This window comes from Phoxinus phoxinus (assembly GCF_949152265.1).
Source record: "Phoxinus phoxinus genome assembly, chromosome: 6".
In the NCBI taxonomy this organism is placed as follows: Eukaryota; Metazoa; Chordata; class Actinopteri; order Cypriniformes; family Leuciscidae; genus Phoxinus; species Phoxinus phoxinus.
Genome location: NC_136881.1, coordinates 41,810,890 through 41,825,889, shown reverse-complemented (window position 1 = coordinate 41,825,889; position 15,000 = coordinate 41,810,890). Strand labels below are relative to the sequence as shown.

General features: G+C 42.8%; 2 protein-coding genes across 3 annotated transcripts in view; one reads left to right on the top strand and one right to left on the bottom strand.

Annotated features, from left to right (window-relative positions):
* The window catches only part of b3gntl1 (UDP-GlcNAc:betaGal beta-1,3-N-acetylglucosaminyltransferase-like 1), a 20,371-nt gene extending 9,294 nt beyond the window's left edge, over positions 1 to 11,077 (bottom strand). The window contains exons 1-6 of one of the 2 annotated variants that reach the window (XR_013798064.1): positions 10,791 to 11,053; positions 9,943 to 10,059; positions 9,752 to 9,851; positions 8,896 to 8,960; positions 1,692 to 1,757; positions 794 to 889 (exon numbers count right to left, since the gene is read on the bottom strand). Coding sequence is in view for 1 of the 2 variants with exons in the window: in XM_079616485.1 (XP_079472611.1) it covers positions 794 to 889; positions 1,692 to 1,757; positions 8,896 to 8,960; positions 9,752 to 9,851; positions 9,943 to 10,059; positions 10,791 to 10,898 (552 nt within the window). In the remaining variant the exon portion in view is untranslated. Of the gene's footprint in view, positions 1 to 793; positions 890 to 1,691; positions 1,758 to 8,895; positions 8,961 to 9,751; positions 9,852 to 9,942; positions 10,060 to 10,790 lie in introns of both variants that reach the window. The other variant, XM_079616485.1, reaches the window with a different exon arrangement.
* A 287-nt stretch (positions 11,078 to 11,364) lies between these two features.
* Positions 11,365 to 15,000, top strand: part of LOC307000254 (uncharacterized protein) — a 5,643-nt gene continuing 2,007 nt past the window's right edge. Inside the window, exons 1-2 of the mRNA XM_079615691.1 lie at positions 11,365 to 12,017; positions 13,937 to 14,909. Of these exons, the coding sequence (XP_079471817.1) occupies positions 14,014 to 14,909 (896 nt within the window). The 5' untranslated portion in view covers positions 11,365 to 12,017; positions 13,937 to 14,013. The remainder of the gene's footprint in view (positions 12,018 to 13,936; positions 14,910 to 15,000) is intronic.

Here is a 15,000-nt window from a genome sequence, read left to right as displayed (position 1 = left end):
AATTGTCTCCACCATTGACTTATCATTTTTGTGATTTCCATTGTTTACTGTTAATATCCAACTCCTGCTACTTTAACCAGCTAGCATGTGTGTGCTACTTTAGCTGAGCTCTGTTCTGGTGTGTAGTGATCACATTTTTTAATGATCCAATAAATTCGGAATGGATAAAGTCTGGCATTGCATAACTACCCGCTGAATATTTGGAAATACACTATAGAAGTAAAGTAAAGTTTTCACACTATTCAAACTCTCGATACAATGGAAGTAGCGGCAGATTCTTTCGTATTTTGATACTGTGTTGTATATGATTATGTTATTGTGTGCCTCTGTAAACACTCCTCAAGCCGCTGTTGGCCCGCTTTGGTCCAATGTATTCAGCGGGCCAAAAACCCCAGGCCGTCGGCCCCGAAGATCCCCGATCAAACCCGGAGCCCTGTTACACACTAGCTTTTGGCTCTTTTTTCTCCTTCTTAAAGACCAATGTTTTGCTGAGTCTATTCTTCTGAATGATGTTGGCATTAGTTGAACTGCATTAGCATGGTTTAATTCACACTTATCTGACAAGCAAATGAAGAGATGTCTTATCCATCACAAGTTCAGTATGGAGTACCACAAGGCTCAGTACTAGGACCGTTGCTTTTTTTTCAATGACAAATGCAGAACAGGAAACGTGTGTGTGTGTGTGTGTGTGTGTGTGTGTGTGTGTGTGTGTGTGTGTGTGTGTGTGTGTGTGTGAGTGTATGTGTGTGAGTGTGAGTGTGTGAGTGTGAGTGTGTGTGTGTGTGTGTGTCACCTGTGTGAGGAGCTGCTCTGGACTCAGAGAGTTGATCCACCTGGTGTATCGCTCAGTGGAGCCTTCAGGAACTCGACACACTTTACAACCAACAATCTGACAAAACACACAAGAGACATTAGTGTATATTTTGATCATGGCTATATTTAATTTGATCTGGCTATATTTGAAATTTGATCTGGCTATATTTAACATAATACAAGATATAAATGTTTCATACGCATTACGCATACATGTGTGTTTAAGGTGAATCACAGACAGAAACCATCATTCACCAGACACAGCAATGACAGAGCTGATCACAACACAAACTCAAGTTACACCCTAAGACAACACACACACACACACACACACGCACACAAACACACACACACGCTTTCACTCGTCCGTCTCATTTCCTCTCTGACGTAAACAGACACACAGACACACAGCTCTGTGTTTCTCTGTTAGTTTAGCGCCGCAGGTCTTCAGTCTGTCGCCGTTACAACCGCTGTGACCCGAGGTCAAAGGTCAAAGCAACAAACCAAACCCTCGCAAAACACTGGCTGTAAAAATAACTCCTGCTGCATTTGAAAAATTACATGAAACTATGGTTTTCTTGTCATGGAATAAGAATGTGGTACATATTTCAAATAAATGTGAAATATTATTACAATGTAGAATAGCTGTTTTCTGTGAGAATATATGTTAAAACATTCTGGTGATCAAAGCTGAATGTTCAGCATCATCACTCCAGTTTTCAGTGTCACATGATCCTTCAGAAATCAGTATAATATGATGATCTGATGCTCAAAAAACATTTTTGATTATTATCAATGTTGAAAACAGTTTCATATTTTTTGTCAGGATTCATTGATGAATATAAAGTTGTAAATAACAGCATTTATTTGAAACTCACCGCGGTGGGATTGACTTCAGCAGCTTCAAACTGTAGCCGCACTCTCTGAGGCCTCATGACATCATCCTGAAACACACGACATCATCACGAAACACACACGGCATCATCACGAAACACACACGACATCATCCTGAAACACACACGACATCATCCTGAAACACACACGATATTCATCCTGAAACACACACGACATCATCACGAAACACACACGACATCATCACGAAACACACACGAGTCGACATCATCACGAAACACACACGACATCACGAAACACACACGACATCACGAAACACACACGACATCATCACGAAACACACACGACATCATCACGAAACACACGACATCATCACGAACCACACACGACATCATCACGAACCACACACGACATCATCACGAAACACACACGACATCATCACGAAACACACACGACATCATCACGAACCACACACGTCATCATCCTGAAACACACACGACATCATCACGAAACACACACGACATCATCCTGAAACACACACGACATCATCACGAAACACACACGACATCATCACGAAACACACACGACATCACGAAACACACACGACATCATCACGAAACACACACGTCATCATCACGAAACACACACGTCATCATCCTGAAACACACACGACATCATCACGAAACACACACGACATCATCACGAAACACACACGACATCATCACGAAACACACACGACATCACGAAACACACACGACATCACGAAACACACACGACATCATCACGAAACACACACGACATCATCACGAAACACACACGACATCACGAAACACACACGACATCATCACGAAACACACACGTCATCATCACGAAACACACACGACATCATCACGAAACCCACACGACATCATCACGAAACCCACACGACATCATCACGAACCACACACGACATCATCACGAAACACACACGACATCATCACGAACCACACACGACATCATCACGAAACACACACGACATCATCCTGAAACACACGACATCATCACGAAACACACACGACATCACGAGACACACACGACATCATCACGAAACACACACGACATCATCCTGAAACACACACGACATCATCACGAAACACACACGACATCATCACGAAACACACACAACATCATCCTGAAACACACACGACATCATCACGAAACACACACGACATCATCACGAAACACACACGACATCATCACGAAACACACACGACATCATCACGAAACACACACGACATCATCACGAAACACACACGACATCATCACGAAACACACACGACATCATCACGAAACACACACGACATCATCACGAAACACACCACGACATCATCACGAAACACACACGACATCATCACGAAACACACACGACATCATCACGAAACACACACGACATCATCAAGAAACACACACGACATCATCACGAACCACACACGACATCATCACGAAACACACACGACATCATCACGAAACACACACGACATCATCACGAAACACACACGACATCATCACGAAACACACACGACATCATCACGAAACACACCACGACATCATCCTGAAACACACACGACATCATCACGAAACACACACGACATCATCACGAAACACACACGACATCATCACGAAACACACACGACATCATCCTGAAACACACACGACATCATCACGAAACACACACGACATCATCCTGAAACACACACGACATCATCACGAAACACACACGACATCATCACGAAACACACACGACATCATCACGAAACACACACGACATCATCACGAAACACACACGACATCATCACGAAACACACACGACATCATCACGAAACACACACGACATCATCACGAAACACACACGACATCATCCTGAAACACACACGACATCATCACGAAACACACACGACATCATCACGAAACACACACGACATCATCACGAAACACACACGACATCATCACGAAACACACACGTCATCATCACGAAACACACACGTCATCATCCTGAAACACACACGACATCATCACGAAACACACACGACATCATCACGAAACACACACGATATCATCACGAAACACACACGACATCATCACGAAACACACACGACATCACGAAACACACACGACATCACGAAACACACACGACATCATCACGAAACACACACGACATCATCACGAAACACACACGACATCATCACGAAACACACACGACATCACGAAACACACACGACATCATCACGAAACACACACGACATCATCACGAAACACACACGACATCATCACGAAACCCACACGACATCATCACGAAACCCACACGACATCATCACGAACCACACACGACATCATCACGAAACACACACGACATCATCACGAACCACACACGACATCATCACGAAACACACACGACATCATCCTGAAACACACGACATCATCACGAAACACACACGACATCACGAGACACACACGACATCATCACGAAACACACACGACATCATCACGAAACACACACGACATCATCCTGAAACACACACGACATCATCACGAAACACACACGACATCATCCTGAAACACACACGACATCATCACGAAACACACACGACATCATCACGAAACACACACGACATCATCACGAACCACACACGACATCATCACGAAACACACACGACATCATCACGAAACACACACGACATCATCACGAAACACACACGACATCACGAAACACACACGACATCATCACGAAACACACACGACATCATCACGAAACACACACGACATCATCACGAAACCCACACGACATCATCACGAAACCCACACGACATCATCACGAACCACACACGACATCATCACGAAACACACACGACATCATCACGAACCACACACGACATCATCACGAAACACACACGACATCATCCTGAAACACACGACATCATCACGAAACACACACGACATCACGAGACACACACGACATCATCACGAAACACACACGACATCATCACGAAACACACACGACATCATCCTGAAACACACACGACATCATCACGAAACACACACGACATCATCCTGAAACACACACGACATCATCACGAAACACACACGACATCATCACGAACCACACACGACATCATCACGAAACACACACGACATCATCACGAAACACACACGACATCATCACGAAACACACACGACATCATCACGAAACACACACGACATCATCACGAAACACACACGACATCATCACGAAACACACACGACATCATCACGAAACACACCACGACATCATCCTGAAACACACACGACATCATCACGAAACACACACGACATCATCACGAAACACACACGACATCATCACGAAACACACACGACATCATCCTGAAACACACACGACATCATCACGAAACACACACAACATCATCCTGAAACACACACGACATCATCACGAAACACACACGACATCATCACGAAACACACACGACATCATCACGAAACACACACGACATCATCACGAAACACACACGACATCATCACGAAACACACACGACATCATCACGAAACACACACGACATCATCACGAAACACACACAACATCATCCTGAAACACACACGACATCATCACGAAACACACACGACATCATCACGAAACACACACGACATCATCACGAAACACACACGACATCATCACGAAACACACACGACATCATCACGAAACACACACGACATCATCACAACTGTTCTTTTAGTCAAAATGTTACAAATGAGAATTAAACTCTACTTCAGTTTAACAAACTAAATATGTTTTCTTCTATTAAATGAATATATTCATCAAGTATTTGTGCCAGAGATCAGATGATTGTTCTTCCTGACATCTCAACATTCAGTGATTTTCACGGCAGCGAAACACGATCATAAAATAATCTCCATCAGCATTCAGTGATTTAGCTGAGAACGGAGCAGTGAGTCTGTGTGTGTACGGCCGGCAGCGTCCCAGTCTCCGGGAGGAGAGCGCATTCCTGGCGCTCCTGCAAACCTCAGCGGATCCTGATCACGGAACAACCCCTGATCCCCCACAGCAGACAGACAACTGTATCCGAGGCAACCAATGCAGCCACACGAGGAGGAGTGTGGGGGCGTTACACACACACACACACACACACACACACACACACGAGTAGAATATTCTGTCCTGATTTATTCACCCTACACTTAGATTATTTATTATTATTATTATTTTTGGAACTGATGGTTCCATGATTCCACGGAAGTTTTCTCATTCCACTAAAGATTTAGTATTACTAATAATAGTAATATAATTAATAGATACTAGTACTTTATAGTTAAAAACGGTTCTTTAGATCATTAAAATGTTCTTAATTTATTAAGCAAATCTTCTTCGGGGAACCAAAATAGTTCACTGTGAAAAAAAAAAAAAAAAAAAAAACTTTTGTGGTGAACAATTCATCCATGCAAGTCAATCCACACAAAAAAATGTTTTGGCTTCGTAATCTTTAATCAAAATCTGAAGATGCCCCTCCCCTCTGCATTGGAGGAGCTTCCCTGACGACGTCGGTTTGACGGTTTTGGTGTCCGCTTAACATCCGTAACCACGCCCCTCCAACTGACAGTAGACCGGCTGAATGACACACCTACTTTTCTACATCCAATCAGGTGCTAGTTGGAAAAAAAGCCACACCCACTATTTTCCTCATTTAGTATTCCGTTTCTCTCGGAAATACGTCACAACACTGAGATAAAGTCGGTTGCAACTTCCGGTTCACGCAGATTTTAAGAGTGTATTCAGTGTTATGTATCACTGTTGGGCAGAAACCTCTATGTCCATATTTCATATTTTTTTCATAAATCAATACTATTGGCCAGCCTCCATGTCTGTCTCTGGGTTTTGCAAATGTTTAACCAATTAAAAAAAAGCTTGTGACTAAACCTTGCAATTCCATTGGCTCCTCAAACTGTCAGTCAAACATCATAACTCCGCCCACTTCTATCTTGAATGAAGCCTTGCACTCAGTTTGCACCGTCTCTGCTTGTTTGCAATGCCAGGATAAATAAAGAACTGGTTGTTTGGATGTTGTTTACTCAAGATTTAGCCAATAGTGTCTTAAACAGCCAGTGTGACGCACTTCATCTTTTACATCATGAGATTTTAGCCAAACGATAAAAAAGTTCCCACATAAATACTATAAAACATAATGTCAACACTCACTCGTCAAAAACCTTGTAACTTCATTTGATTTTGGTCAAATGTTATAAATATGACACATGCAACTGATGTCTACAATATCAACTTTGACAACACAATGTTTAAAGGACACCTATTATGGAATTTTGAAATTTACCTTTCATGTAGTGTGCAACATAGATCTAAGTGAACAAAAACATCCTGCAAAGTTTGAAATATGAAAGTGCACCGTATATAAAGTTATTGTCTTTCAAAAGTAAGAGTCGACTCGGAGTCATTTTTATGAATCGTTAGAAGACCGAAGCTTTTTCTCTGACTAGATGACGTCAACTTGTCAAGTTATTTGAATACGATACGCCCACTTATTGCGCTCCAAGTCCAGGGAAAACTTGAAAACATCATGGCGACGAGACGCTGCGTTCTGAAGTGCGGCTCAAAAGCCAACTTTTTTCATCTGCCAAGGAGGAGCATTTGAAGACTAAGTGGCTACAATTCATATATACAACTATACCACAGAAGTATAGTCCGAGCCTTGTGCTTTGTTCGCGCCATTTTGAAGACGATTGCTTTACCAACTTAAATGCAATCAAACCTGGATTCGCGAGCCGGCTGATATTGAAGGAAGATTCATTTCCAAGTGTATTTGCATCAGCTTCCTCCTCCGTATCACAACCTGTAAGTGTTATTAATAATTGTCTTAAAGAATAGAGTAATACCTCGTAGTAACGTAACTGCATTTTTTTTGTTTTGTTTTGTAAAAACGTTATGTTTATGCATCGGGCTAATGCAAACAAAGACTGATTGTGCTTTTACAATATGAACTCTGGGCTATACTCGCTAACATAACATTAAATTCTTTATCTTATTTTTAGTTTTTTACTACAAACTACAAACAGTGGACTATAATCATTATTATAACACGATTTAATTGATAAAAGCATCATTGTACTCCGTGTTAAACAATAAGTATTATCTCTGTAAACACTGCTGGGTCATCTGACCAATCAACGCAGATTAGCGTCGCGCAAAGGAGGGGTTTGAAAAAATGAGTCGTTGAACGAATCATTTGGGAGTCGGTGAGCAAATCAGGTAAAAATAAATGCATATTATACGACAACAAAAATGTTTTTTGACATTGCATGGCCGTAAAACTGTTGTTGGGGACTCCCACAACATTTTAAATGTCATAATAGGTGCCCTTTAATTATGTAAGAAATTGTGTTTTTGAACTATAGTTCGATGTAAAGGAGCGGCGTGAACATTGCACTAAATATCTCCTGTGGCCTACACTATAACTCAGAGAAGTGTGTCGGTCTCACGCTCTCTCTTGCGACACACACTTGGACTCCAGCGGCTCTGCAGGAGAGACTCTCACAGAAACATCAGCTTCTCCGTCACAGATCTGCTCTGATTACACAACATCAGTGTGAGACACACACACACACACACACACACACACTGAGCCAGAGGTCATGACACTGCAGGATATTACAACACACAACCCTATAGATCTGAGCTCCAGTTCTTATTCAAACCTGACCTGGCAGAGAAAGCCTCGGTATAAAAACAACACAAGTCAGTGGAAAAAAGTCTTCATTATGACAGAGAAACAGACGTGTGTGTGTGTGTGTGTGTGTGTGTGTTTCACGCGCCGCAGGGGAGGTTTTACGGTCACTGAATCTGAAGCATGTGTTTCTGTAGTGAATATCATGATGCTGAGATCTTCAACACACACACACACACACACACACACACACACACACACACACACTGGAGCCCAAACACAAGCTGGACTGGATTTACATGCATTCATGAACTTATTTCACCTTCACACACACACACACACACACACGGTTCAGTCATTACTTGAGCTCCTCTGACAGGCCTGTCAAACACACGGATGCTGGGAGCGTATTTACATCACAGGTGGTACATGTTACACACACACACATGCACACACACACACACACACACACACACACACACACACACACACACACACACACACTCACCGCGTCCTGAAAGCAGAGGAATCGTCCAGAGCTCTGACACACCGCCTGGTTTTTAGCAAATCCAACTACAAAAAAAACATACACAAATATGAATTTAGTCAACTAGGGGTGTCGTCTAAATATTGTGTAATACACAAATGGGGGATTCTCAATTTCATCTCAAAACTAAAAATTATAGAAAATAATGTTTTTCTTTCCCATTCCTGAGACTTTCTGTGAAGTATTTTACTATCAACGCATTGAAACAGTAACTGATCAGTGTTCAATCTGTCAATCAAAATGCATACCAAAGAATCTTGAAAAGTTTGTCTGGCTGTCAAACACACACACACACACACACACACACACACACACACACACACACACACACACACACAATGTTTCTGCTACAGAACGGTTACATTAATGAAGTTAATCCGGTTGAGACGGCCTGCGCTCTCTCAAACAGATCTCAGTGTGTGTTTGACGTGTTCGTCTACAGGTGTGTGTGTGTGTGTGTGTGTGTGTGTGTGTGTGTGTGTGTGTGTGTGTGTGTGTGTGTGTGTGATGCTGAAAGCTCGGTATGCCGAACACGGAGATGTTTTAAGATCCTGACACCAACTAAACACTGATAAGAAACTTCTTTTGATTTCTGAAGTGCATGAACAGAGTGTGTGTGTCTGTTTAATGTCGCGTGAGCTTCACACATGTGTGTCAAGATAAACATGTACATGTAGAGTCCTTGAGCTCTCCAGGAATAAGTGCAGATACACAAACACACACACACACACACACTCACTCTCTCTCTCTCTCTCTCTCTCTCTCTCACACACACACACACACACACACACACACACACACACACACACACACACACCTCCTCGTGGGCTGGATGCGTTGTGTCCTGAGATCACCAGTGAAACGCCTCTGTCCTCGAACCTCTGCCGCCATCCCTCGATCAGTTCTCTGGAGTTATCCTGACACACACACACACACACACGAGACGCTGTTCGAACATATTCTTCAGACTGATACTCATATTCAGTGTGTGTGTGTGTGTGAGCGTACCGTACTGCCGTCGTCATACACGGACAGCTCCATACGGCCCGGGAAATCCTGCTCCAGTATCGCCTGCAGACACTCATCCAGCCAATCAGACGCATTATACACAGGCATGATCACTGACTGAAACACACACACACACACACACACACACACACACACACACACACACACACACACACACACACACACACAAGGGCGATGTTTATGTTGGGCGATGATATCTTCTCTTAACTTTTAGGACCATTCTTTTGACTTGGCTATATTTCTAAAACTTGCAGTGGAACGTGACACTCAGCGCACCTGCTCAGTTCAGATGTGTCACGTGTTCTAGCTCAAGCACACCTGGTGCCGCTAATGAAGCCCTTGATGAGCGAGACAACCCCTGTTCTGCAGATCTGTGCTGTCCTGAGGGTTTCTACTCAGGGGGTTGAATCATTTCGAGCCTGCAGAAGTGCCATTTTCAGTTGAATTTGGGCTATTTTTTTTAATGATTTGTATTTTGCAAACAGCTGATAAACCTGATTTGCAATGGGGTTCAATGATTTTGATTACAACTGAAATATAGACAGTATAAATATAAACAACAGTATATAATGGAACAAAATTGAGCACATCAAAATATAACAGAACACAATGGAATGGAGTATTTTTATTTCTGACATGTATAAGCATTTTATTTCAATACCAGATGTATTGTTTTAATATTGGAAGGTTCCTTAAATACTAACAAACCGCTATGTGTGAACTCTTTTGCATGTACAGACACATATTACAATACATGACACTGCTTCATATTTGAGTATTGCTGCTTGTCACTGATATTGATATGTTGCTGTCCTCCAGTAACTCACCACTGCGACACTGTCGCCCTCTGCTGGTTCACGGCGCTCATCTGTGCGCGTGCACGGCCGCTTTGCCTCGTGCTCGGACTCTCCACTGGACCCCTGTGTGCCACTCATCTCTCTCTCTCTCACACACACACGAGTATCTGTGCTCCAGTATCTGTGTTCACACACTGATGATCTTCAATCTGGGCTCATTCCGCTCTCACAGTGTGTAGTATCCCCGTAATACGCTCTGTTTTGGTTCTGCACTCACTCTCGCGTGTGTTGATGAGCGCATGCGCACAGATCACTTCCGCGTCAGGGCGGGAGCGGCGAAATGATTGGTCGAGAGAAAACGCGGACGGGCATTTGATTGGACTGAACCACTGTCACTCAGCGAGCGCAGCTGTGATTGGACGAGTGAGGCGGCCACACCACACGTGACAATCTCGTACAAGTCATCAAAAGTACACACAAATAATTAAATACATTTAAAAAACTAAGTAATAAAACCATATAATTCATATAAATAACTATTAAGTAAAATAATATAAATATGATATTATACAAACAAATATTTTGCAGCAATAATCAAATGCAGGAGACGTGTGTAGACCTGCATATGTCGTCACCTGCACACTTCACAACGCTTCTATTTATGCTTTCTGTGTGTGTGTGTGTGTGTGTGTGTGTGTGTGTGTGTGTGTGTGTGTGTGTGTGTGTGTGTGTGTCGCGATGTTCACTTCAGTGAAACTACCTGTGATAAATCCGACTGATCGTCACCGCTGAGGGAGCGGTACTCGCACGCACGCACACACACACACACACACACACACACACAGAGAGAGAGAGAACAGCACCCGAGGTCATACACTGATGTCTGTGCCCTACAGACAGAGAAAAAACTCAATCAACCACATTCTGATCATGCCTGTCAGTCACGCTAAACACACTCTCTGCGTTTACCTTTAATTGCTACTACATAATAGCACGTTCAATTCAACATGTTTCTTTGAAATGGTTAGTGAAATTCACTTGCAATCTCTGTGTGAACCCGAGTGTTTTCCGCGTAGCTGCAGGCGCGTGAGTGTTGACGTATCCCGCCCCCTAAACACGTGACCGCGCGCGACGGGTCGAGCCGGTCTGTGTGTGTGTGAGTGTGTGTGAGTGTGTGAGAGTGAAGCAGAGACGCTCACACGGCCCAAACAAACACCTGTTACAGGACACGAGCTTCTGCTGCCGGACGCGTGCGAGGTAAGAACTAAATCATTTACCAAAAGATGCTAAACAAATGAGTTTCAGTGACAGAAACTTCTCAGGTGCTTTATCACACTGCAAATACAAAACACATTTAAATAAACAAAACAGAACTGAACATTTAACCGTTACAATAAGTGGAGTTGGGCATGTTTCGAATACGGAATTAATCATATAACTTCCTATCCATCGTTGTCATACAAACAAACAAACAAACAAAGACACGTATTATTAGTCTACTCTATACATATCATGATTTTACCGTGATAACTGCAGACTAAATTGAAATGTGGGTGTAAACAATCATGTGTTACATAAGTGTAAAATCTTAAGTTTAAGCAGTAGTATAAGTATTTAAATCTATGTTTCTAATACGAAATGAACCATATCAGTCGCTGTCATAAATAAATAAACAAAATGACAAAGTTTTGGACATCGTTTCATGAATATCCTGTAATAAGTCTATGATTTTACCGCGGTATAACTGCAGGCTGATTGAAATCTTGGTGTAACTTAGGTTTACCACAGTAAATCATCCTACATAAGCAGTAGTAGTAGTGTAAAAGAGGGATTATCCGCATTCAGTGACATCGACTCGCACAACCAGCGGAACCGGAACGACCACATGTTGCGACAGACAGACAGACAGACAGACAGGCGGGCCGAAGATTAGCTTTTTAGCAAATAAAGTATGGTTTAAAAGAGGAAAAGAGTAGAACGATAAGACTTAAGTATAAAGTGTCCAGTGACTGAAGCTCATGCAAACTATAGCACTTCATTTCCATAGTGGATTCACACGCTTCGCCTCAGGCTAGAGTTTCATAATGCTAACAGTTCACACACCAGACTGAACATTACACACAGCACAATGAAGCCAATGAAGCACATCAGGAGATGTGTTGTGGCCTGTTGTGTATTACACATACATTACATTTGAAAATATATTCATTTAGAATTGGGTTACACTTTATTTTCATGGTCCCCTTTAAATATTATTTTGACATGAAGTAGTTGCATATCATATATAAAAAATTATTACAAAAAAATAATCTCTGTAAATAATCTCTGTAAAAAAAGTTATCTCTGTAAAGCTGCTTTGAAACACTCTGTATTGTAAAAAACACTATATCAATAAATGTGACTTGACAACGCAAATCTTAACCATTTGGAAGATGATATACTAGTTTATTGTTCTCACCTGTTTTTTGTTGTTTTTACCTCAATGTTCATTAACGGATTGAATTGTTGTCTTTACAGGGTCATTTCTGTGTTTAAAAACGACATTATCTTCCTCTGCAAACGCCTCCTCTAGGATGATGATGATCCTCGTAGGATTATTCTAGATAATTGCCACTTTTTATCTCACAATTGCGAGTTTATCTTGCAGTTCTGACTTATTTTCTCAGAATTGCGTGAAATAAAGTCGCAATTGCGTTTTATAAAATCAGAATTGTGAGGTTTTTCACTCTCGCAATTCTCGTTTTTTCACACACACTTGCAATTGCATGTTAATATCTCACAGTTCTAACTTTATAACACACAATTGTGACTTTATATCACGCAATTCTGAGATAAAAAGTCGCAATTACCTTTTTTATTTATTTATTCTGTGACGGAAACAGGCTTCCATAGGAAACTTTCAATAATAATAGCATAACAAAACATGTTTCTGGAACAAATCTCCAACATGTAGCATATAAAGATTCAACACAGCACGAGTCATCATTACAAGAGATGAAAAAAACAAACATATCTGAGAATGTAAATAATGAATGTCTAAGCAGAACTGAGAAAAATGCTTTTGGCTTGGCTTTACCAAGAGGATATAATTGATCACAGATTGTTTATTGTTCTCACCTGTTTTTTGTTGTTTTCACCTCAATGTCCATTAACGGATTGAATCGTTCTCTTTACAGGGTCATTTCTGTGTTTCTGGGTTTAAAAGTGACCACTATCCTCCTCTGCAAACCAAATCCTCGTAGGATCCCCCTAAATGGCCACGATGGACATCCCCGTGAAGGAGCGCAAGCCGAAGAAGCCTCACTACATCCCTCGTCCCGCCGGAAAACCCTTCCGATACCAGTGTTTCCAGTGTCCCTTCACCTGCAACCACAAATCCCACCTGTTCAACCACATGAAGTACAACCTGTGTGACGTGTCCGTGTCCGTGAGCTCCCGGCCCGGCAGACGAGAGGAAAACACACACACGGATGAGGACCTGGAGATCCCAGTGGATCCGTCACAGGAGATCCCAGTGGATCCGTCACTGGAGATCCCAGTGGATCCGTCACAGGAGATCCCAGTGGATCCGTCACAGGAGATCCCAGTGGATCCCTCAGATCCTCAAACGGTGTCCTCATCCAAGGAAACTCCCCGGACCGTGTTCAAACCGGAAGCGCTTCGTCCTCTCACTCCCGTGTCCGCCTGGAGGCCTCCGGTGTCGTTCACTCCCGGCGCTCCGAGCCTCCTGAACAAGCCACTCCTTCAGGAGCGAGCCGAGGATTTCCCGTATCATCCGGGGTTTCATTTCCCGTTCCATGCTCATTATTACAACCAGTACATCTACGAGCCGGTCGCTCATCCGTACGTCACTCATGGACTCTTCCCACAGACGCTGTTCCCCGTGGCGTTCCCGGAGGAGTGTTTCAGGAACTGCTACACGATCCCGACTCCCGGCCCGTATGATCCGTACGCGCTCGTGGTGAATCTGACGGGGAAGGAGGTTCAGGCGAGTCCGGAGACGGGACGATCCGCTGCTGGATCACCGGACAGACCCGCCGGGTTTGATCATTCCCAGACATTCCCACTACATGATGAGGCTCCAGCCAGCCAATCAGAGGAGAGGGGCGTGGCCACACAGACACCAGAGGACTGGAGTCTTCCTGAGAGGTCGGAACATCCACATTACATTAAATTCAGCAAAAAAAAAAGGACAGATCTGCAACAAATTAATTACTGATTAAATTAAATTAATTTGTTG